At 43.6% G+C, this 26,390-nt stretch overlaps 1 protein-coding gene across 2 annotated transcripts in view; it reads right to left on the reverse strand.

The window, feature by feature from the left end:
• The window catches only part of POLQ (DNA polymerase theta), a 367,236-nt gene that overhangs the window by 218,006 nt on the left and 122,840 nt on the right, over positions 1-26,390 (reverse strand). For both annotated transcript variants that reach the window (XM_069202712.1, XM_069202711.1), the window contains exons 12-14: positions 20,784-20,988; positions 16,544-16,686; positions 4,413-4,606 (exon numbers count right to left, since the gene is read on the reverse strand). In XM_069202712.1, coding sequence (XP_069058813.1) covers positions 4,413-4,606; positions 16,544-16,686; positions 20,784-20,988 — 542 coding nt within the window. The remainder of the gene's footprint in view (positions 1-4,412; positions 4,607-16,543; positions 16,687-20,783; positions 20,989-26,390) is intronic.

Genomic DNA, 26,390 nt, shown 5'->3' on the forward strand with positions numbered 1-26,390 from the left:
ATGGCGTGCTTACACTTTATGAACCGATCTGCATGATGAGCGGGGGACGAAGACACACATATTGTGTCTGCTGAGAGTACTGCTTAATGGGTCCTAATGAGGCACATTGGTTTAATGGTGGACCATTCTGTGGGCTCTTTTCTGCATGAATTTCCACAATCTTATTTTCTAGCTGGTTCATAACGTATATTGATCAACGTTTAACATAGTATATACAGTACACCTCCAATAAATGCTAAACTAGGCAGCTTCAGGTTCTCTGTTCAGGCCATCATAATCCTCAAAGTCTCTGACCACATGTATTCAACAACCTCTCCGGTTCCTTATTTAAACATATTTAAGCATGTTATTCTCCATTTTTTGGACATTTCCATAGCCTTGCACCAGCTTCTCTCCCCTTCTGCAGTCACCTATGTCTCAGGTTAGAGTATGTTTCTATTTTATCGAAGTGCCTCTCCTTCTCAGCATCAATTACAAGGTACATTGTTGGTTTCTCTTTATATCTAAGCAGATTCCTTCTCCTAAGACTACATCTAAATGCAGACGAAGGCTCAGTCGATCCCTAGGACAGTCAACAGCTCAGAAGTCTGGATGGCAATGCACTCCTGTAGCAGGTCGTAGACTAAACTTCAGTTTGTCTGCACTGACAACATACTGGAGCCTTGATCAGATCCATCACAAACAATATGGATATATGGGGATACAATCTATGTAGAAATGTGTAATTGAACTAACCCTAGGGTGAGTAAGCACTGCCTCCCAATCCACAGCCTCGACTGGGCCTGGTCACCTGCCCATCTCTCCCTCAGATTCCCCAATTGCAGCATCATGTGATAATCGTTGAATACATTGCGGAAGGTTTTCCATGAGAACTCTGGCATGCAGCATTGTATGGTCTTGAGTGGTGGCTCAGTAAAGACCAAGGCTGCTCTGAGCATTTTGAATACAAAGCTGTTCAGTATATGCCAAATGAAAGCCACTCTGCATTTCACCTGAGGTCTGCAACCCTTCTCCTCTTCTAAGAACTTGCAGTCTTAGTGTTGGGTGCTGTAGTGGCTGGCAGAGCTAGTAGTAAGGCTTAGTTCATTGGTTTCACCTTCAGCATGGTCAATAACTGTGTATTAGCCGGTGATCTGTGTTTGGATTGTACTATTATGGGGCATCTAATTCCTAGCCATGTACTTTTAAAGTTGTATTGTGTATGCAAGGGTGCATTATGGCCTGACAATGTATCTGGGAACACTACGTGGGTTTCCTAAGGGTATTGTAAGGTTGGGAAGAATCTTGTTGCCATTAGTTGTGTGGGTCCACATGTGCCCTACACTCTGAACCAAACACCCTATTGTAGTGCTAGACTCTAGCAGAGCAGTCCAGGGCTTACTCAAGAGATGTTGTCTGGGCTAGTAATCTCCATTCAGTAGTAAGCAATAACAACACTCAATAAATGATTGTCGAGTCAGTGCTTTTCTTTAGAAAAATGAAACATACATTTATAACACACACTGCTAAATACTACAAGGTAATTTACAAATATACATTTGGCTGGTGGAAATACCTTTGGGATATTACATTTGACTCCTAAAGGGTCATGATCTCCAAATTCACAGTACACCCCCTTCACATGCAATACAGCACATAACCATATATGGGGGTGTCAGTTTACATTAGGTCAATGTAGACCCTGGAATCATATGTTAAGGCAATACATCATTCCATCACTGAACTCAGTAACCACATTCCCTCTGCACTTATTAAGAATTTTCAAGCATTGCAATCATGTGCCATATATTCCATAATAAGGCATGACATTCCTGCAGCATCATCAATAAAGCATGACATCCCTTTCTGTACTTATAAGTAATCAGGCACTGCAATAAGGTGCTCACATCATCATTAGTAAAACATTGCAGCCTGTTGGGAATATAAATTACTGTCAGCATTAACAACCTTTTAGGTAAAGCAACAATGACATAGTTTGAATAAAGCACTGCATCAGACAATGGAGAATTCTTTCAAAATAAATCAATGTCAATACACCATGTCTCTGTGTCTTTCTTGACAACCTTTAGGCCACAGCGCCTGCAGCCATAAACTCAGCCCTTAGAGGACACTACATTCCCAGCTGTAGAGCACAAGCTCTAGCCCAAGGAATGCTTACCAACTTCAGGTAAATTCAGGGTGATCAGGTTCTCCTGGACCCTCTTAACGTAGGGTGTGTACTTTGAGGACTTTCAATTGAGGAGCTGCTGCCTTCCTGAAGCCCCTGCATGTTCTCTGTTGGTGGTGCTCCTGCCATCCTGAGGCCACCACATTCCACTTTCTATGCTGCACAAACGGTCGCACAGGGCATTATGGGGCGCTCCTTTGTGGACCATGAAAATTTTTGATAAGCGGCTCCAGCCGCTTGTTTCTCCTGTGCCGTGCAGCGGGTACTCCTTGTGTTCCCTTTCTATTATTTATCTTTGGGGTGCCCGGTCCTATCTGGGTACCCACCACATGTTCTAATCGTTGGAGGCAGCCCAGGGAGCCCAAATCTGGCTGACACCTCCCTGCGGCAGGACCACTTCCCTGTGTTAGTGTGCGAGCCGGGCGTTCTTCTTCTTCGCTGCCTACATGTGTGGTGGCCATCTGCCCCCACAGACACGGACATGGGGAGCAGGGCAGGACATCTATAGAGAAGAGGGAAGGGAGCTGGGGGGAGGAGGCTGCAGCAGCAAGCACTCCCCATCTCTTCTCTCGGGCCCAACTTTGGGGATCCCACGACCCACTTCTCTCTCCATCTCGATGGTACGCATATGTGCTCCCTTCATCCTTAGCAGCATTGGGGGTCGAAGTTGGGGGTCCCAGGCCCCCCAATCCATAAAACCGCCTGGGGATTGTGGTTCCCAGGCCTTCCTGAACTTCTGGGGAGGGGGCCCAATTCGCACACCCTCCCAGCAGTGAAAAATGAAATGTACTTTGTGTGGCAACCCCCGGGCTCTACCCCACCAAGGGGAGTTTTAGCAGCCATGCATCGGAGCTACATGCGTTATGTGATTGCGCTGGGGGTGTGTGTTCAAAAGTCAAACCCTTCGCCTGTCGATATCTCAGACCACGTTGAACTGTTTTACAAGCTTTTGGGGTCATTTTGCTCCTGGTTGTGCACCCTAGCCACCTGGAACACTTCTCTCAGGCCTCCAGATCTCCAAGATGGCTAACTTTGTAGGGAGCTCGATCTGGCCATGACTAGAATTTTAGACAGCTCCAAGACAGCATCAGATGTCTGTGCTAGTGGCTGCAAACAGTGCACCACCATCAGCACCAGAACATTTGGAACTTTTGCAGAGGATCGAGGCCTGCTTGAACCAGCACAGTGATGGAGCTGGTGTAAGGATCACCAGCAGCCCATGGTGGAAGGTCTGGCCGGCGCCATGAGGCCCAAAGGAAGCCAAAGGAGGGCAGAATATAGCTGTCTAAGTGTTAGTAAAGAAAGAGTCAGGCACCAGTGTAAGGTGCAGGGCCACCCTCATCATTTAACACATGAGGCTTTTTGCAGGGAAGGGGGCTGGGGGTTAGATGGGGCCATTGCAAGCCAGGTTTGGTGGGCACAGGGCTGCAAGTGGGCTTCCAAAAACTACCTCCAGCTTATTAGGCTTTACTGCAAGAGATACATCGTGTGATTGACACAGCGACAGAGGGAAGAAAGGGGAGACAGAGAAAGAAAGAGAGAGCGAAAGATAGAAAGAAGAAGTCAGGGCTCGCTTAAACATTTTTGCCAGAGCTGCTACCCAGCAGGGGCACATATTCCAAAATCTGGTGGCCAAGTTGAGTCTGGTGTCTGGGAAAGTGCCACTAATCCTTTTCTGATTAATTTATTCAAGAAAGAACCAAATAGAATTCTCACAAATTTGGTATGTTGGTGTGATCATCCTATATAAGTAGGTGGGTTATTCATCAGCTCTGACCAGATTGAACAGACTTCTAGGGAGGCTCTAAAATGCTGTAGCCTGATAACACATCCTCTTTTCCTTGACAGCCACTTTATAATCTCCATAGATATAAAGGTAGAATTCTTCCCAGGCAAATGTTTTGTAAGTTATTTTCAGAATGCAAAAGGATGAATACCTCCTCACGTAAGGGAAGAAGGTTCCTATGGGCAGAATTTTTTTTTAAAAATAAGAAAAATTTTCTTCTACGCATTGCTACCATGGGTTCTTCAGCCCATTGCCTACAGTGCTGACGCGATACCATAGACTGTATAGTGTCCAGGGGCATGACTGGAAATCTGATCTATTGGCTGTCTTTGAATCTTTACAAATGTTTCAATTCATGCAGAGAAATGGCGTAAGTCCATGACGTGTAGATTTATACATTTTTGTGTCTCCTGCCCATAATAATTAAACGCATGCTGCGCTGTGTTCTGGGGTCCTTACCGTTTATGGATTGCCATCTGTCTATGCTGTTTCTCATTTTTGGCAATGATCTTTCCCTTGACTGAACGGGCAAGGAACCCTTCCTCAATGCCCACCAACTCAGCCACTCGCTTCATTGAAGTGGGCAGCTTCTCCCACTGGCAAAAGAATTGGTACCAGTCAATAGTGATCCATTCTTCGTAGACTGGTGTGACCTGTGAACAAAAACACACAAGGAACATCACTGACAGAAAAATAGAAATATATTTTTTAAAACAATGATTCTGAAACAGAAGCAGTCAAAGTAAACCTTGAAATTCAAAATATTCTGCCATATTTTGCATTGAAAGGCAATGCAAATCAATGCAAATCAATTTGGTTTTCCTCACCTCTGCAAAGTAGCAGCCAGGCATGATGACAGGTTAAGAAATCGCTCAGTAACAATAGCTATAACCAAAAAATACTTTCTCTATGTATCCCTAGTCTATCATCAAGTCTCTCCACTGTTTGGCTCCTGAAGCCATTTGAAAAAGTAAACAAAAAAAGCATTCAAGCCCTTTAACACATTGACCCCAACCCAATCCTCAACTGCAAGTCAGCCATCTCATGAGGGTCAGGGCAGCTCGAAGGGCATTCACACGAGAAACAAAGACCAAATTAAAGTCCCACTGAGGCATCATAAACAGTCTGGGAGGAAATGTGTCAAAGCGGTTATAAACCTCATCACAACAGTTAAATAAAACAAGGACAGTCATTCTGGCAAACGTAAAAAGACAGAAAAGGCCAACAAATAACCTTTAACAGTGCCTACTGCAAGGCCCTGCTAGGGTAAAAACAAAACAAAATAACAACTTAAAGTTTGGCTCATAAAGGATCAATATTGCTGATGCCACACATTTGTCCCAGCGCCAGGCATAACTTGACTTTTTGATATGGCACCTGGCAGCAAGAATAATATCCACCACTTCAGGTAGTAAATCAAATGCTGCCATACAATCGCCATGGTGTCGATTGTGCAGGTTTGGGTGAAGGATCCAGTCCTGTGGCTCCAACAGGACCCTCAAGAAGTGGTAGCTTTATTGAAAGACAGGTGCTCATGTGCAGAAGTTTCGGGCACCACACTCTCCTGGCCCAATGCAGAGCCCCTAGGATGACTTCCTGGTCGTTCCTGATCTTTTTTAGAACTTGGGCAAACAGGGACAGAGGCAGGAAGGTGTAAAGGAGTACTGTGTTCCATTCGAACCAGAATGCATCACCTAGTTAGCATTCTCATAGAAACTACCAAGCGCAAAACTTTTGATACGGTGTGCTCGCCAGTGGTGAAATAATCTAGCCAAGATCTTCGCCACTGACATGAAAATGCCTTGTACTATCTAAAGAAGTAGGCACCATTTATAATCTGCTACATGTGGAGCTCATCTGCTCTAGTTTTCAATTATTCTGCTAGGTAGTTCACAATCAGAGAAATGCCCTGACATCCCAACCAAATCCAGAGGCACAGAACCTTTTACCGCAAGTCCCAGGTCCCCACTGTGTCCTTGTTGTAATAACACATGATGGTGGTAGTGTCCATGAGAACTTGCACCAGCTTCCTATTGATGACGGAAAGAAGGTCTTCAGAGCAATACAAATGGCATGTAACTCCAACAGACTGATATGAGCTGGATCTAAGACCAGAGTCCTCTGATCTCCTCCTTCCTGAGATAATGTCCTCAGTCCAGTAGTGACACATCCGTCACGGTTGTTAGCTCTGTGGAGGGAAGGAAGAGGGGCCTGCCGCTGGACCAAGTGCATCCAAACACCCACCACAGTAGATCACAAACTGCCTCTACTGAAATCTGGGTGGCATCTGATAGACTTCCTTGATGTTGGGAAGGCTGGACCTTCTGATTTCAGTATACAGCCTGCATGTTCCACCTGGCATAATCAACAAGGAGGATGCAGAAGGTTAAAGAGCCAAGAAGCCTCAGAGCTGCTCCCACCGACATCCGAGACAGAGGTTGAAAGATCTGGAGGGTACGAACAGAACTGTACTATAACCACAATAGCTACCAAAGCTGGTGAGGCCGAAAGGGAGTATGGCAAACTGAAATTACTCCCGTCCTACCTGGACCTGCAGGACGAGTAAATGAAAATACACATACTGCAGGTCAAAAAACACCATCCAGTCCACCAAGTCCAGAACAGACAGGACCTGGGCCACAATGGGCATTCTAATTTGTCTTTCTGCAAGAAGGCATTCAGTGGTCAAAAGTACACTAGAGGCAGAAGGAAACTGAGTAACAAACCTCTCCTCTGAGTCCGAAATCCTGTTGATAGCATCTTTGGAGAGTAACACTTGCATCTCTTGTAATTGCAAAAATTCTGTGATTCTTGCAGACTAAATGCTTCTTAAGGTCTCACAGTTTTTAGTTCACTTAAAATATTTTATGCTTATGTATTTTTAAGGCTTTACTAAGGATTTCCGCTTTACTTCTTGGAGCCAGCTGGAGAAGATGCTTGATGGTTATTGTGACACCTCACTGGGGAGTGTTGAAGTATTTTTTGTTACACTTCGATTGTTGGGCTCTTCATGCTGACAGGGAGTACTCTGCAGCCCAATGCCATTTTTCATCCGTACACACTGAACGTGACCAGCCATCCATCTTGGTCAGCCTTCTAGTAGCTGTCTAACTGCAATTAGTCATGTGCGGGCAAAAAGATGCCTATGTAAGACCACCTGTAGCAAGTCTGTGCGGCAGGCACGCCAGCGGCGTGCCAAATGAAAGCCTATCTGCATACATACATGCAACGGCCACAACCACCGCCAACCACGGCGCTCGTCCTACTACTGATTTCTGGTTGCATCTTTGAGAAGGTAGTGACCCAAACTCCAGCTCAGACAACACTCCTCCTGAACTCTGTCAACTCACTGTCTCAATGATAACATGAATTTCAACCGCCCTTATCATTCATAAAAAGAGTGTGTCAGGTCATTCTGATAATAACCCACATAGACCACCTGATGAGAAACAGTTGAACAATTGTGTTCCCTTATCAATATGTTAGAGTCATCAAGAAGCATCCTTCAAACATCATTCATCAAAGTGGTGTAGTTCGATTGACGTCATCTCGCCTCCCATCTTCTTAAAGATATGTCTGACCCTTTCTCTGGTGCCGTAAACTATGTATCACATTTCTGAAATTATGTGAAAAGTTTTCATCCCTGATGATGTTTAGTATTTAAGGCCCACCACTCGACCTCTTAGGTAGAGAGGTCCTTCGCCCCACATCAGGCAACATGCTTTTAGTTACAAAATCTTGGACTTCGAGGGACTCAATGCCCGATTTGGCTAATGCCTGCCCCAAAGGCTACAACAATTCTCATTTACCTTGCTCTATTAGAAGGAGGTGGAGGTGGAGGGCTAGTAATTATCTTTAAAGAGGGTTTGAAGGTTTACCTTCTAAAACATAGTCTTTTTCTTTGGCAGAACTATTGGGGTTTTCTATTTCCCTTTCCCTCACGTCCTAATTCGCCTTTGCCGTTGAACCCCCGGAGTATGTACTGATTTCACTGATGCACTTATATACTTTTTGGCCCCCCCCATCAGTCACCAATACTGCCATTTTTCTTTTGGGTGATTTGATGTGTGGGAAGAACTCCCTAATAATATACACACCGCAGATCTGATCAGCACGCTAGCTGCATCAGCCTCCTTCAAATATGGTCTTCGCTAGTACATATCATGAGGGTCACATATTTTATCTGATTTGAAGGGCCCTGAAGAATGCCCTGCCACAAGGCCTTAAAGTCAGAATGAATTAGGAGGCAATACCAGGCTGTCAATTTCCCCCCTATTTCAGTCTCAGTTTAAGGCCTTGCAGCGGGAAATTCCACAGGGCTCCTCATTGAGTCCTACTGATTTTAACTTATATGTCCATTTATACAATCATACAGGATTACATTTATGAACTATGCTGATGACACTCAATGTCTAATGACAACACTGTGTCTAGCCCATGCAGAGTTTTCCATGACTGCATGCTGGCTGTTGCCTCCTGGCTGTCTCGTAACTGTTTGAGATTTAATGCAGACAAGACATGAGTCCTGTTTCGCTCTAATGGCTACTACTGCTCCACAATTCCTACAGATTTTTGCCTAGCCACATTAGGCCTCCTTCCTTCTCCTGTACAAGCAGCACACAATTTAGGCTTCCCTCTGGCTGTCTCTCCTTTGCCAGGTCATCCACATTCAACCTCTCTTTTACAGCGGTCACAAAAAACCTACCTTTTAGTTTTTTTACCTTTCTCTGTTATATTGAGGACAGGCAGCGGTACTCAATATCACACTTAGTGGACAGAGCCTAACTCAGCTGCCAACTTTCTTCCAGATGAGGATATTCAAAGTCACTCCCAGAGAGACCTCATACTGATGGTAGCACACAGAGCGAATATGTGCACTGGAGGACCATTCCCCAAGCATGAGAGATCATGTGGGTCAGTTGGTGCAAAATGTCAAACATGCATGGCTTCATGCCATGGTACTGCAGCATAAGCTCCCCAAGCTGAATAAACAGCAAAATATAGATGCAAAATATCACAAAGACGTAGTGTTCAGTGGAAAAAAGGGAACTGACTAAGGCATCCATGCACATTCAGGAATGGGGGGGTGCTGCGTAGGATGCACCTATTCGTGCAAGAAACTGGCACCCAAAGCTCTGGTATTAGTTTCCAGTCTTGCCTCTAGACGATAGGGATACGTTGCAAATGAGCCAGGATAAAATATGATAAATGATACTGCCTGTTTATAGAGCAACACTAATTATGGAGATACAAGTATAAAATTGAGGAAAGCACCAGAACAGTCTCAGGCCCAAAGGTGGCAGCAGCCCAGCTAATACTGAGCAATCTTGAATTCCTAGAAGGAGGAGACTGTGACAGTCTGGGCCAGAGTACAATCAAGAGCCCACACTTCCATTTCAAACCTTCTTTTGAGAAGATACCTCCCCCCCTTCCAACAAGCAGCCTGCTGAGACACGGCATGTATGTGTCCCCAATGTACTATACGTTGACGGAAGAGCTAAAGTTCTGTGCTGGTGTCTGGTGAGTCCTCTGGCACCCACAGATGGGCCTGGGGGGCACACTTTCTACAATCCGCGCAAACTGTGCAGGGCATGGTGTTCTAATGCCTTGCTATGGCAGAACACAAAAAATGATAAATGTTAGAGTCCAGTGCCAAAGACTTTGTGCTATCGTTTTAGAAATTCATTATCTGTTGACAGCAGTAAATTGATGGAGCATCTGGCCATCAACAGTTACACGGCGGAAGGTCCACTTCAGAGATTATTCATGAAAAGTGACCACATGGGGAAGAGGATCGGATAAATCTGTGACCGCTGGAAAGTTTCTCAAAGACATTGTTAGGAACACTTAAAATGCTGGGCAAAACATAACCATAGGGTTCACTGAGCAACAGTAACAATGTTTAGTCTGAAACATGAAAGGGCTATAAGGTTTTCATTTTTCATTCACTGAAGTAAACAAGTGAACAGAGCCAGCACAAATGCCAAAACACAAGGTACAGTACTCTGCTCAGGACTGCTAGCAAATGTCAGCACTGCAGGCCAGGTGTTAGGGAGGTCCTTGTACAGTGAGGTTCATTTCCTAGGAGCAGCAGCATTGGGTGTGTCAGATGCAACAACCAGCAAAGACAGGAGGGGGGCAACAGTTTGACAGTAGCCCTGACACCAGCACAACGTTTAAAGCATGTAAACATGTCTGATTTGGTTCTTCACAGAGGCCACACCGGCATGAATAGAAGACGCTATGTGTGATCCTGGAGTGCCAAAACAGTCACTGTGAAATGCGTTTTGCAGGATTAGGGTTGTGTGTATTAGATGAGTAGGGATTGGGGGTGAGGGGGGCACTAGCATCTTTTATTCACAAACATCTAACACAGACAAGTCAGAGTATGCTATAGGCTAGGCTTGGGAGTTGTAATTGAGGTGCTTTTGAAGCTGGCTATCTGCAAGCTCGCCAGAATCTTTGCAACCAAAGGAATATTACAAACGGAAAGGTATCACATGAAACTATATCTTGAGTGTTGCTACCTCTAAAGTCACAAGGATGATTGATGTTCCATCATCAAGCTGGAAATTCTCAATAGTCAAAGTTTAATGTATTTACGTGCACTCAATTTACACTGCTTCAGTTATAAACTATCTGAAGTGAATCTACATCATTATGAACCGGAAGACCAGTCAAAGCATTAGAGGGTCACGGGGTTAAATTAACCTTAGACTATCCACATATCAAATGTTCAAAGCATGTAAAAAGTAAACAATTTGTATCCTAGTGAAGGGAGGAAGTCGGTTGTGTGCAAAACAATGAAAGACACCAACTATGGAGAATAATAGTTACAGCCTAGCCAGCTGCCTGACTCCATCAGTAATTACGCTGTTCAATATTTCTCTAACTTCTGCTGAAGTGGAAACTGAATGGAAGCATGAGCAAATATCTTCACTTCTTAAAAAGCCCTCTGCCAATCCTGAAGTCCTCGATAACTACAGACCCATCTGAATGCTGCCTCTGCTCATAAAAATCAAAACACATCAAACCACTAACATCCTTTCTAGAAGAACACAAGATCCCAGACCCCTCACAATTGGGTTTTAGAGCGCTACATAGTTCTGCGATGGCACTGTTGGCAGTCATTGTCAACATCCAACTCTCTTGAGAAGCAGGAACCCCATCATGTTAGTATTACTGGATCTGTCTGCAGCGTTTGACACAGTCTCACAGTTCATCTTTATCCGCAGACTACACGAAGCAGGTATCCATGGCTCGGAGACTTCCTTGACAACCACACCCAACACGTTTGTCTGGGTACTTTCAATTCGAGAAAGATGCTTGCCAAGAAAGGGGTCCCCAGGGTTCGTGCCTGAGTCCAACACTATTCAATATCTATGTAGCACCTCTGGCACAAATTGTGAGATCTTGCGGATCGGAGATCGTGTCATATGCAGATGTCACTCAACTGCTCATCTCTTTAGGTCCTGATCCAGACAAAGTGAAAGTCCAATTCACGCACTGCATGAGGATAATTGCTGACTGGATGGTCAACAACTGTCTCCAACTCAACAGTGAGAAATGTGAGATTTTGCTGTTCGGTAAATCCCACGAGCTCTGGTCAGCTGACTGATGGGCCTCTGACCTTGTCCCAGCCCCTTTTCTGCAGCAAGTGGTGAGAAATTTGGGAATAAAAATAGATCAAAAACTATCCATGAGAGATCAAGCTTATGCCACATCCGGCACTTGCTTTGCTACAAAGAGGCTGCAAAAACAAAATCTTTCCTGGCTCCCTGCCACCTCTGAGAAGACCCTGGTCTAGGCTCTTATAACTAGTCCCCGGGATTATGGTAGGCCCTGCTGGTAGCAGCAAATGACACCTTGTTGGCCAAACCTCAAGTCATGCAGAATACAACTGCTTGGCTAATTTGTAATTTACCAGCTTGGTCGTCCTTGGCTCTTTGCCTATTAAAAAGGAGGCAATCTTTAATCTCTGCTGCCTGACGCACAAAGCCGTATACCAGACCCAGCCTGCTTTCCTGTGCCCAAGACTTAGTTACTTTCTGCCTTCCAGAGAGTTAAGGTCTTCAGACAAAGCCCTTCTGTAGACCCCACGTATTCGTACTTCCAGATTTGGTGGCAGATCTTTCTCATATTTGGCTCTGTATCACTGGAACAATCTCTCTCTTGACATCCACACCTCTCCCAAATTTGTGAACTTCAAGCAGATGTTAAAAGCATAGTTGTTTTAAAAACTGACACTTTCGCCTGATCAGCACAGTGCTGAGATACGTCTTTGGGAGTGAGTCGGGCGCTATATCGAGAAATAATAATAGTTTCAGATCTTGTACAACAGTGATACGCAGCCTGCTAGGTAAAGTACCAGTCCCTGTTTGGATAACACTAGGCAGCTGGACTGAAATTTTAACATTATTTCAGATCTATAGAGTGCAGAGCCCTCTCTGCAGATGTGGAAAGGTTAAAAAAAAGGCAGGCAAAACTATTTGTTGGTTTAAATGGAAAGACAGTGGCACCTTGTGTAATAAACTGCAAATTGGTGTGAAAAATCATCTTCTCCTTGGGGCAACGGATCTAGTGTTGCCTGGCTCATGCTGACTAATATAATGGTGCAGTATTCCTGTTTCATTTTCAAAATACATCTCTGAATCTGTTTAGCTGGCAGAGGCAGGAGCACAAAAAAAAGACTGGTACATGTGAGTGTGACTGCCTTCCCCGGCCTTTCTGGGTGCCACCAACTGCTGGCTGGCAAATAGCTGCCATTTTGTATTCTGAAACCGCAAATCTTTTCCAGAGCTCCAGATTTCAAAGACTATGTCCAGCTGCCTGGCATGCAGGTCCCATTTGTCACAACCTGCCTGTGTATTTTGAGCACGTCTGCTCGGCGGCCCTGCATCCACAGGGCATGCTTAGCTGTCAGAGAGATGCTATGCTTATGTGCACTGAGTCACTGCAGTTTAGATTGATTTGACAGCAGAGGGGGATTTTGTGCCTTACTGCCTGCAGATACAGAATAGGTCTGTTCAGTTCCTAATTTAATTTCCCTTGACATGGGGCAAGATGGCGCGTGTCTCATGCCCCCGACATCTAGTATGCTTATGTCAAATTTTGACTCTTTAGTGAACAGAAGTTGGTTAGAACTAAATGTCTCAGTTAAAGTCAGGTGGAGCTGGTGTACACTGTGAATTGGCAATACTACTTCTGTGCTAAACCCGCACTTCCCCATATCTATTTTCAGTGGGGTGCGGGAAGTACTGTGTTTACAAGAAAAAAGGATCCAGAGCCTCTGTCAGTGTAACTCTTCAAACTCATAGTCCCTCCACAACAGGGATGTCAACTCAAAGGAACAGTCGCCCATTCTATTTGGGGCAGGGTGACCATCACTCATTCTCTGTATGGGGGGGCCTCAAGTCATGGTGGTTCTGGGAAAAGAAAATGCGCAGTGGACCTCACTCACAAGGAGAAAGCATCCTGCTTGTCAGTTCAACTGTTTTTTTTTTTATTTAAAAAGAACAAAAAAAAAACATGCTCCCACTTCATGAGTTTGTTTCTTGAAGAAAAAAAAGAAAAAAAAAAACTTTGCCCACGGAGCACATCAAACATGGCACCATCTCTGCAAAATGTCAGACCTTCAGCGAAGCAGTCCATGCTCCACTGAAGGGAGAGAGGTCCCCACCTGACTGGAGGTGATCCCTAAATGTGGCGCACAGGCCTCTAGCCGGGGGACAGGGGCTACCCTCTCAGGGTCTAAATGGACCCCAAGCGTTGTAGGTGTGCACCTCAGTCTGTCAATGATATTGTTTGCAAGGAACAGGTAAGGGTTCTTCAGATTTACATCTTTGCCCTACACATGGGTTTGCCACCTAAGAATGCTTATCGTCAACGGTTATCTGGAGCTTGTTGTCCCACTGACCTTCTGTTTCTTGCCATCCAGTGTTCAGTCCTTTGTTGCAACTTGGAGGCAACAACCCAGAAATTAGGAATCACAGATGATATGCATTCTAGGTCAGTCTGGTCTTTCCTTATCGTGTAGACCTTCATAGCTCTTACAGCTCTTACTAGAGGGATCAGACAGCTTTTTCTGCAGAAACTGCAAGCTCACAGAAACACCAGACAACCCTGGAGTTACTGAGAACTCAGTTCTGTTTAGAGTAATGCCTAACTTATTAAGAGCGCCAAAGTGGCTGATGTGGTTGCTGCACGTCTATAATTAACTTATTGTTGAGGTAAGGAAACTTATGGGGCTCCCATTGCCCCAAAACTGTCTCCATCAAACCCAAGCATTTGGCATACTTTGGGTTGCTGACACAATGAAAAAGGGAATATCATAAGTTAGCAATGCTGGTTGCTGACAGTAAAGCACAGACACTGCCTGTGCTTGTGGTGGATGTGTATATGAGAACCATTAACATCACCCCTGGTTATAATTATGTCCTCTTGAGATAGGTAAATTTGCATAGGACAAAAGAGTTGGTCATTTGGCCTAACTTTGTGTTTCTAGGGGTCCACTGCAGTTTTTGTGATATCAGTGGGGCAGACTCACCTTCCTTTATAATCGATTTTTGTCCAAGGCCTATATTCATCAAGTAAATGGTGCCATAGAGGAGCTATATCATTTCAAAATTGGCAATCATAATTACGCATCATAGGGTGGAATTAGCAACTCTGTTGGAAGCGACCAAAATATGTCCACTCTTGTTCCCATTGCTATTACTTTCTTTCCTTTCTTGTTGGGTGGGACACTAATTCCAGGTAATTCCATTAATTAAATCTGCATTGTGAAGCTGCTGTTAAGAACGTTTCTTTGATTTAAGACCACACCAGTGAATTGTCTAAAGCCCTTTACTTTCTTTTTTTGAGGTGTGGCATATTTGAAGATGCTGAGGCCAGGTTCTTCATTAGAAGAGGGCACTCCTTGCATGTATTGTAGAAGACTGGAATTGCTCTGATTGACTTTCTGGACTGATCTATAAAGTTGAGTACAAAGCAGGATTTGTCTGCTGCAAGAAGCAGAAACATACACTTTTAGAAGCTCTCTTGACTAGTCTGCAAAATTACCTACATTGTTCAGTGGTGAATCCTAAAAAATTGGGTTAGATACCTCATTGTCAGACGTTATAGAGTCCTACCATTCTGACCACAGCACATCTTGATGTTGTGACTGTCAGAGTGGGTTGCTGAACTAAAGGATCGATGAGAAGCACATTCAGCAATGGCCGAGGAGGCACTCTTGTATGAAAGGAGCAGGCTGTGGCATGGAAAGTGAAGGCCATGGAAACCATGAGCACATGACCTTCATCACATTTTCTAAAGACTTCAAGAAACATACAGGGACTTGCAATGTTCTGTGGACAATGAATAGGCTTAGAGTTGTACATAGGTTAAATAGATGTGAATCTGTTTAAATGGAACAGTTATAAGAGTCATCTACCTCTGACTTGTCAGTATGAGGAATAGAGTTCTGAGGTCCTTTTCCCCTTCATGATTCAGCTTCACTAGAAACAATACCTCTTCAAATAAACCATCAACATCCTCTACTCTCTCCTTAACTAGCAGAAGGCCCCAGCAGTATCCAGAGGGAGGCAGAACCAGAGTTAGGTTCAGGGTGAAACTGATAGCGGCATAGCAGGCACTCAAAGAATAAGCCAGTTTTTAAGCGCTTCGGCCACTTCCAACTACGCTGTTCATGCAGTTGACGTTGTAGCGACTGAGAAGTGCTTAATCAACAACTTAGTGCCGACTATGGTCGCTGGTGATGAGGGAACGCTGCCGAGCACTGCTGCTGATGAGAGAGAGCTGATCATAGTTTGACGAGAAAGTGATAATAGGCATCGCTGAAAACCTGGTACTGACAGACACAGTCAACGAGTGAGTTGTTACACAGGCCATATATGTCGGAATACTAACGGGAAGTGTTAGTTGCTGTGTCATCTGTAGAGAGGTTGATTTTGTACATTTTGTGGCTGCAATGGCCACTGATGAAGATACTCTAGATGCCTCTACTGTCCACAGTCACGTAAATGATGATGCCTGAGTAGCCTGTGCCCTTCTCATTCATTACTTGTCCCAGTTAGCACAATTCCCTTGGAGACTATAATTTGCAATGCACATGAAGTGTTTGGTGTTTTCCCTTCTTTTGCATTCTCATTGTATTCATGTACACACACTATCATCTTGCTTACTGTACACTATTATTGTAAAATGTACACAGGCCTAGGTTGAATATAGGGCCCCTTGGAAACTTGGATTGTGAGTTTTTCACTACAGTTGCAGAGGTAATCAAAATAAAGGATAGGAATGGCATTCTAGAGGGAGTGTGCAAAAAATAAAAAAAACTAGCTTGCCCACTGCGTTAGGTTAGCCTCTAGCATCAAAAACATTTTACTACATGTAGCACATAAAAAGAAATCAAATCAAAAACTCTGTTAACCTAAGACAATTAACACCATGATACATCAACTTAAGCAATTTGTTTACCAGTGAATAACCTATGTAAAGGTCATTAACACTCCTGGGTATTGGTGTGCTCTATAAATGAACTATCACAATAATAATAACAATAATAAATAGGAATGCAAGGTGTTTACCAGATACAGAATATGAAGATCGTTCTCCAGCACAAATCCCTTCATGGCCCTCTGAAGGTCTGCAAATATCCCCAGAGCCTCAGAAGGCGCTAGCGAGGAGGAAAGGGTTGCAGAACCGAGCTGAGAGGGACGGTAGACTTTAACTGTGAATAAAAAGAACAGTGAAGAGGTCAAGAATAAAAAAGAAATCAACAAATTAACATATGACTGGATTCTAAATCTAAGTTATTTGACTGTCTCATGAGCTTGCTTTTCACAAAATAAGACATAAAACAGAAAGAAGAATAACACTTAGATCACAGGTTCAGTGAAGAATATATTCTTGGTTGTTGCATTGGCTTGCAGGTGACGAGGAAGTTGTCAAGTGAAGCATGCATCTTGTTCAGTTTCTGGAACGGTGTTGGTCAGGGGTCCTATGAGTGGTAGCTGATAAACAGAAGAGGTGAATGGTATACCGAGAACAGCAGCATCTCGGCCTTCTAACTTTTGAGTCAGAGCCATACTAGCTGCATTCAATCCTAGATGTCACTTAGGCACTACTACTTTGTGGTGAGATTCAGATCATTTGCCCAGCTGTCAGGGAGATCTGAGTGTCTAGGTGACGGCTGATTCTTGGGATGCTGACAACAGTCACAGAATAGGATTTCCAAAAAGGGGTTGACCCATAAGCATCGCCACAAAGGATGACAGGATTAGAAAGTAAGTGGCCCAATTTGGATTGTTGGCCGTCCTTGAGCAATATGGAGAAGGCAGTCTTCGTTCTCTCTAAATAAAACATTCAATCTGTCCCGTGTATCCAAATTACAGAGCATCCTCTCAGAATCTGAAAAAGGATTCTAAAGAAACATAGGAACAACAACCAGATTCATGTAGGCATGCAAAAGAACTCTGGACAAAAATGACAGAAGAGGTAGAATGTCTATTTTGACCATAATTACAACTGTGTAGGGCTTTTAGAAGAGAGTCTACAATTAATTATTCTATGGGCAGTATAACGGATCTAAGAAAAACCGCCTACCAAAACTAACCCGGGTCAAAGGATCAAAAGGTTTATAAGACAAAACAGACAGAGCAATACAAATGTCCCAAACGGGGTGCAGTCACTGAAATGGAGTACAGTAACTTGTCAAAAAGTCTGTGTTTAGTACCAATTGTTGGCTACCGAGATTTACCCAAATCCACAAGTCACTGGCCCAGGTCATGCAAACATAAGCCAAGTTAACAATGTTTCAACATGTACCTTCAGAACAAACCCTAAATATAAATAACATTGAAATATCCTCCCTTCAAATCGAAGATCATGGGCCTTAAGGGTCTGTGGATTCAGGGTGACTGCTTAGTTATATTTCAGAAGATGGATGCTCAGTACACACAAAGGCACACGTACAGAAAGTACTCAAAGAAACCTATAGTTAGAAGAACCATGGAAAACAATTTGTTTTTCTCAGTAGAGATGTATGACACCAAATTATTAGGCCAAATTCTGATCATGGCTATGGACTTCCAATCTTCTCTCAATACAATCCTCACTTGAGGTTTTAACCTCTGGATTAACTCCAAAACTCAAATGCAAGCCCGAGACTCTACAACTCACACAATGCTCAATGCCAACTTCTCAACCTTGGTATCATAACCACCAGTCATACAAATATTGTTCAAACTGAAAAGATACAACGCTGTATACATCTAGGTATCCCATCCTCGTCGCCACTGAAAAGATACACCAATGTCGTTTTCTGGGTAACATCGCCTTAGTTTATTTCAGTTCCAAAGATACAACCAACCCTGGCAAGATCTTAGTCCCAACTGCCAACAAGCAGCTTTAACATTCCAGCTTCTTCCCCACATTGCTAAGCAACAACATGTCATCACATTCTAGTATCTAACACAAACCATGTCCTCTTGTAAGTTAAATGAACAAATGTGTCTTCACTGTACGGACAATTGTGCAATGCTAACATTTTTTCAACATGCTAAACTTCTATATCTGTATATACTTTCAAAGTGCCATAGATAAGATATCAAAGTATTTTAAATGCTTCCCAGACAAGTACTAGACACTGATATATTTGAAGTGTGCCCAAAGTGCAATTTCAAATTGGGAAAAGATGGTGATTCCATATCCAAAGTCAAGGTCCGTCAGGCCACTGTCGTTCTTGAAGCTGTATGAAGCATTCATGCACATCATAGAACCTGCAGCTGTCTGGTCAAGGTGTACGGAGCATGACAAGGCAATCCCTTGTACAACCTGCATTCAGCACCCTTGTGAAGAAGAAGTACTGATTAAGCTTGCATTCAGCATCCCAACTCAGACAGCTACACTCCTGCTCCTTCCCTAGAGTAGTAAGCAGAGATGATCGTCAGTGAAAGTTCCTACTGGTCTGTTTGTCAGCAGAGGTCAATCATTGTGGCAGCATACCTCCGGACTGAGCACTAGATTATCACAAGTGCGTCCATTACCAGATAAGTACTGATGGTCTGGACCCAATGCTTTGCATTCTTTTTGGCTGCAAGAAAAGGCTCGCCAGCCACAGCTGGTTGGACACAGTGTCTGTTGTCACTGCTTCCCAAGGATAGGAACAAGCCACTGGACAGGAGGAACCGCTAGAGCTGATTTCATCAGTCTACCTGTGAGGAGGTGTCTCTGGCCTGACAAACAAGCTGGGACAGCAGCTTGCATAGAGAAACATTCTTATTTTGGTAAAAGAGGTGAGGGATCATCTCCCTGCAGTACCCTCAGCATTTTATTGCATGTACCTCTAGCACCACAAAAAAAAGCCCACTAGCGGTGTTTATACTTTACAATTAATAAAATCAAATCAAAACATACAGAACTGGCTTGAGGGAGACTTAATGAAGGAGGGAAAAACATCCATAGACCTGCTGATTAGGCCCTTATATCAAACACCAGAAGACAGAGAGATGAGCCCAAGCAGTGAGTTGCAGGCATTTCCACTATTGTCTTCAATAAGTTTGCACCCAGCCATATGCAAATCAGTCTTGACCCTGCTCTAATAAGAACTGTCAGACCCAGTCCTCCTTGAACCAAAACACAAGCAAACCAAAACCGGTTTCCCCCTTACTAGTGGCAAAAGTAAGCCCAGACGTGAAACAGAGCCACAGGAACAAAACTACACTACTTATGAGCCCCAGGCAGGGCAAAACTGGTCTTGGGTTGCTTGTTCGGACTGGAATGTTTCTATTGGAGCAGGGTCAAGACTGATTTGCACTAGGTCCAAACTGAGGTGCCAAGGTGGGCGAAAGAAAGATGGGCTGGATGCTACCCCGAGTGACTGCCAGTGGTTAGACCCTTTGCAAGCATTCCTCTTTTCACCTTTTACGTGCTTAACAGAAAATATACCGGCACACAACAACGTATGTATGGGAAGATTTTAGAAGTGTGAATCGATTCATTCAAAGATCTTCTCATAGCGACATTATGTCATGACAGATTGTTTCTCACTTCAGAAATCACAAGCTGTTTTGCAAGTAACACGTAATAACATTTTAAGTTGTTCCTACAATGGTATTGGGGCAATTGGGTGTTATGGCTCTATTGCTGTTGTGTTACGTTAGTGATCTGTGCATCCCTCTAACACATCCAAACTCATTACAATGTATTAACAAATGTATAAAGACCTGAAACAAGCTTAAACCATAACAAAATGTCAAGCACTGAAGAACATTACCCAGTTTTAATTGTATCTACGTGTGACGGCATGCATACAATTAAATTAGTCACCTCTCCGTCTTATCTATGATGTAGTGATATTCATACATAGTTGACTGGTTTAAGCAGATATTCCAACAATACAATTCAAGCGCATCCATCAAGACCTTGACGCAATATGTTATGATTAAAAACGTATGTTCTCAGGCCACATCAAAGGATACGCATAGGCATGTGCCTATATAGAAGGAGAAGCACCATTCATCATTATGAGCAACTACAACGACTGATGGAAAGTAATATTTTATTACTTGACATATTATACTTGTTCCTTACATCTACATATACATAGTACCTATTTTTCTTTAATGGATGCCCATGTAATAAAACATGTAAAAGTAAAACTCAAAGACTAAAATTATTGACAGTTTAAATATTTGGACAATAACATGGTCTTCTGCCACACAGTAAACAATAACTTCTCCACTGCATCACGCCTGGTGCTTTTGGTAGCAACACCTGCCCATGTCAGTGGCATCATCTAACTATGATGGTATCACTCATGCTCACCTTTTGCTCCATCCTTCTCCTCTTCCAGAATGTGGATGAACTCATTCTTCAGCAGCCATTCCACGCAGGCCTCAATGGCACCACCTCTGGCAGCGCCCTGGGCAGTCTCCCCCTGCTGCTCGCGCTGCAGACTGGTAGCCAGAAGGGTGCACGAGGCGTACAACCGCACGTCATCGGGAGTGCTGGCCACGCCACCAACAATGATCTGTCAGAAGCAGAATCTGTGTCATTCAGAGAAATGGAAGAGGCAACAAGACAGCACTGGAGGCCTGAGGGTTCTGCCTGGATAGACCTCATAGTCAGTGCTAGTGTTCTTACCTGGGCATCGGGGTATGCCATCTGCGTGTGTCTCTCTTTAGTCAATAAGCAATAACAGATAAACTTCTATGGTGACATACAGTCTCTAGACCCTGGTGCACACTGTAGGAAGGGAAGGTAACCTAAAGAGAGATAGGTTCAGCATTTGTCAGCAGTGAGCAAGGATCGAAGCTGTCGAAAATACAGGGACATCAGTATTTTGGCTTATTAGACGTCACTATGTCTGCTTCACCTGGAAGACAAATGGGAATCAAACACTGCACCAACCCTATGGTCCCCTAGTAAGTGGTCATATTGCAAACCATAGTCAGAACAACCTAGCAAGCCGCTGAAAAACTAGAAGGCAGAACCATACATACAATGTTGAGAGGCCTTTATTATAAAATAGAATCCTTCATAAAGGAAAAGGCAACATCTCCATTTAGTCCTATCACCCATTACGTCACTTCAAGAGCTTCATTTACATGACCATGTGAAATGAATTATCCACTTTTCAGACTACTTCATTAAATAAAGTAAATTCACCCTCCAACCCAGCTCTTTCCTCTGCACTCTACTATAGCTTCGGTTCTTCAACATCTCCTGATCTCCGACATGTCACCCCGGCGAGATTCTGACCTCCGTTCCCTCACTGCTGCCATTCTGCTCTTAAGGGAGTCGACATTTCTACCTCACTCTCACCATGTTCTTTCCTTAGGCCTCCTTCCTTCATTTCCTGTGGGAAACCAGCAGGTTTGAGAAGTACAGTAGCTCTGGAGAATTTACAGATGTCGAAAGAGAATATGATATACACAATCTTTGAAGTAAAATGATATAGTTGTAATTAGCTATGGTGCTCGGTTTCATATCAAAGATGCCATCTGTGCAACTGTGATTGGGTATTTATTCCCCCTCCCCCTAAGTAACTTATAGACTGCATAATTCCTTCCCATCCCAGCATAGTCGGTCATTGTCTCTTTCACTCTCTATTTTCAACCAATATTTTTCCCATAATCAAAACTTTCTCAACTTCATTTACACATCATATCTTCATAACGGTATGGGTGGATATTTATAGAGCTCTATAGTAGTGGAGTAGGGCATTGCGTTTCTGTGCAATCAGATGTACAATGACTCTGTGACCACTAGGAACAAACAAAAAAAAGTAGTTTGACTTTCTCGTAAGGTGGGAAGGTCCACAGCTATATATTCAGCTGAGAGATCAAGAAAGACTAACATGTCGGTTTGTCCCTCCTCAACTGACGGTAGCAAGTTATGCTTAAAAAAAAAAAAAAAAAATCATTGGCAAAGCCAATAAGTATTGCCTATGACACTGGAGTTTATTTTCCTTCCCAAAGTTGGTGTGAATTTTCCAAGGCCATGATAAAAACAATTGAAAGACAGTCATCCTTGCATAACCATACCTGCACACATGAGGCAGCCTATCTCGGAGTTATTTATGTTATCCTTTATCACACAATGTATCCCAAGATGGTGGCTATGCAAGTGCACATCCAGTGGACATCTTGGAGTGGTCTTTGTGATAAAGTAAAACCAAAAAAGATGGCCACAGTATGCACAGGCATGTGTACGCTTGGGTGGCCATTTAAAAAAATACTTCATTACTTATTTACTGTTGGCTGACGGCCATTTCAGAAAATCCATAATAAAATATGCACTGGACCGACCTTGTCTAATGTCCTATCCTAAACCCTGGCACTTTTGGGTGAAGCATATTCCTCTAAGTAGGCATTACATGTTTCTTTGTTTCAATACCTCAGTTTCTGTAAGTTAGTTTGTTCACTTTTCCCTTAAGTCGGGTGTTGTATCCATTTTCATGGTGTCACTTATTTTAAATGTTGTCAGAGTGGTTTAAGGTCACGTAATATCACTTTTCTAATGACATCAGTGCTCAAGGTTACGTGATGGAGTCTCCTGTAATATTAAGGGGCCCAGCTGACATGATATCACTTCTGCATCAGTTATAATTTTTTTAAATGACAGTAGTAAGGACTTTTTTAGGTTTGCTTACTGAAGACCTTTCGTCGACAACACTGTTACTTATAGTAGCACGGCCCACTGCTTACCTTTGGTTGGCTTTCTAGTTAATTTCATTTTCTTACATTATATTCAGCAGCTTTCAATCACCTTCTATTTTCAGTCACCCATAACAATTGATTGGATGACTTTTGTCCATCCACTGTTTACAGACGGGGAACTACTTTTTCTTTTTCTATGAGCACCTCATGCCAGAGCATGTGTTTTCTTGCTCCCACCCTTGTATGTTGTTTTGTTCCTCAAACCCCCAGAGCTCTCTATGCTGCTCCACCCACCTGTCCTGCTCAGTGTTGTTTTAAATAAAATATTAATTATTTAACTGACCCAGTTCAGAAGCACTGCGGATCCTCTGTCCCTTCCAGTGGGTTGCTTCATGCTATAGCCCTTACTGACCCACTGTATGTAGCTTCATCCTTACACATACACATGCATGTGAGCTCAATACTTTCACACATCATGGTCTTAGACCTTGGACGTTCATCATCTGCACCTTCAACAATCTTATTCAGTGATTCAGAATTTCATAGGAGGTAGATGTGGTTAACGCGATGGACTCGAAACTCATGGGGGTCTCCCCGCGTAGGTCTGAATCCTGCAGACAACTGGTTTTCAATTCAATCATCGCATTAAGAGTACAAAAATATCCACAATGGCGTTTTGTAATACAGGTGGCAGAGATTGTCATACCTTCAATATTTATTTTCTAGGTATATTTTGTAGGTGTATAGACTGCATCTTTCAGATCTTGCAGAACTGAAGAGCATACAAAATAATTTAAAAATATGTTTAGGAGACAACAGTTTACCTATTCTGGGCGGGAGAAGAACCTTTTCTACTGCTAGCACTGGGAAAAGTACAGCAGTCTATGGGGAGAAAGTTCCTGAAAGAGTTAAGAGTAAGCCCATCAACTGGAAGCAGTGGCAGGTTGGTGCCATCACAGCCTATGTCTGGAAGACTGAGCAAGAGGCAATGGAAAGTGAACAGACTTTAAAAGATGCCTTCTTTGATTACAATTCTGTAATAAAAATGAATGTTTTGACAGTGGTGTGATTCAAACCCACAGTTTGAATGAGAGAAGAGAACCTAATCCACCACCTTTAGACTGCCAGAGCCACACTAATTGCCCTTTGTTTCTATTTCATGGTTGTAAAAAACAACTTTGAGTTTCAGAATTTAGGAAGCTTTATTTTTTTTTGTGTTTATTGGCATTTCAATATCATACTATTCTGCATCTTAGGAACCATTACAGAGCAATATACCCATAGCATGTAGCCTGTGGAATTCTAAATGCAGCACTGACCACATAAAACAGATCATAAACTCATAACCAACAAAATAGCAACGAGAAAACCCCTGTGCTTGACTCACTGTATATGTCATAGTATAAAGGATACCCATATCACATACTAAAAGCAGTGGTTTGTCAGACTGAGTGAGTCCAGAGATTGGTACCAATGCACAACCACTAGACGGGTTCTTCCCTCTCTACCCCTTGAGATCAGCATTGCTGTGCCACTGTAGAGTCTGCATTTTAGTCGCCTGCCGCAGCCACAGGGGCAAGTGTGTTCGTCACCAGTAAAGTCATGGATCATGGTCCCCCAGGCCAGCAGGGCATTTGCCAGTTTATCACCCTGTCTGACTCTTTTCATGTGGGCCTCTTACGCACCAGCCCACTCTGTCATATTGTGTAACCAGTCACTCGTCAGGGATGTTTCGGGCAAAACCACTCAATGGCTAGCTGTCTTTTAGCCAGGGTCAAGCCAAAAAGGGTGAAGTTCTTGCTTAGCTTCCTATTTTTTTTGTTTTCGGAATCAACCCTAAAAGATATTGTTCTAGTTCCCAGGGTTGCAGCCATCGGTGGCCCATTTAAGTTTCCCATTGTCACATCCCAGTAGCCTACAATCTGAGGAAAGTTCCATACCATATGGAGGAAGTCTGCGGTGTATACCTGAAGCGGGGACACTTCACGTTTCTAGTAAGGTATATTAAGTGTACACATTCAGGCGAGAGATATGTAATGTGAACTATGCGGTATTGAGTGAGTTGAAGCATGCATTGGCAGAGATCTCCTGCACCCCCTCTATGTATCTTAGTATATTCTGCAGCCATTATGGTAAGCGCACTAAGCCAATGCCACATGCCCACCACTTTAAGGGGAGACCTGGGCTTGTCTGCCCACAAAGCAAGATAAATATGAGTGATAAGTCTCCTACTACCCACCAGTGACAGTAATGCAGCCATTGTTTGGGTTGAAGCAGGGACATCTGGAAATCCTGGTCATATCTCCTGAGTTGTGGCCACTATTTTACCATATTGGAGAAACTGGCCTCTTCCTAGCCCAAACATTTAGATTGCCTCCAGCAAAGTGATGAACCGGCCCGGTTGGTATAGATCGGCCAAGGAAGTACAGCCCCCTCTTGCCAGCTGGCTAGAGTCATGGTTTTGGCTATATGTGCAAAGGGCCGGATGTGTCAATATCTCCAATTACAGAGCATATGCGCCCAATGAAGCACCCTTGTACTGCCTGTTCCCTGGCCCTGCATACTAGCTTCAACACATGCAGCAGAGTCTCAGGCATTCTAGTACCGCACAACAAAAGGGTCCCTAGGTCTTCAGTATCAGTAGTACCTGCCAAGAGGAATTTTTCCCAGTTGGACTCGGCATTGAACAAATGTACCACATGCAATAGGTAGGATCCGTGGTAGTGTAATTCGAGGTCAGGTTCTGCCATACCACTCTTGCCACACTATAATCTCAGCTTGGCAAATCCAACCCCACTACGCTACTCAGCCCATAGTAAATCTACCAGGAGCTTATCCAACTCCCGAAAAAGACTCCAGGTGATCTCGTGCATGGTACGCTGCAATACGTAAAAGCACCATAGCATGATTACAATTTTAATTAAGGCAATCATCCCCATCGGGGAGAAGTTAAGGGTGTTCCAAAATGTAATGGATGGTTTAAGGTTATTTAGCACATGCCCCATATTCAAGGGATGGCACTGTTGTGCTTCAGGAGCAACGTGCATACCAAGACAACAAGCACTATTGGTGCTCCAAGGTATTCCCGACTCAGGGAGCCGGGCTGCCTCTAGACCCTTCAGCTGACCCCAAGGGAACAAAGCAGATTTTAGTTGGTTTACGTGAAGTCCGGAGAGCTTGCCTAATTCCTTCATCACATTCAACAGGATTGGGGCCAAACTGTCCTGCTGACGCAGATACATGATGGCGTCATTCGCATAGGGAGACACAA

The sequence above is a fragment of the Pleurodeles waltl genome, chromosome 8, assembly GCF_031143425.1.
Source record: "Pleurodeles waltl isolate 20211129_DDA chromosome 8, aPleWal1.hap1.20221129, whole genome shotgun sequence".
Lineage (NCBI taxonomy): Eukaryota > Metazoa > Chordata > Amphibia > Caudata > Salamandridae > Pleurodeles > Pleurodeles waltl.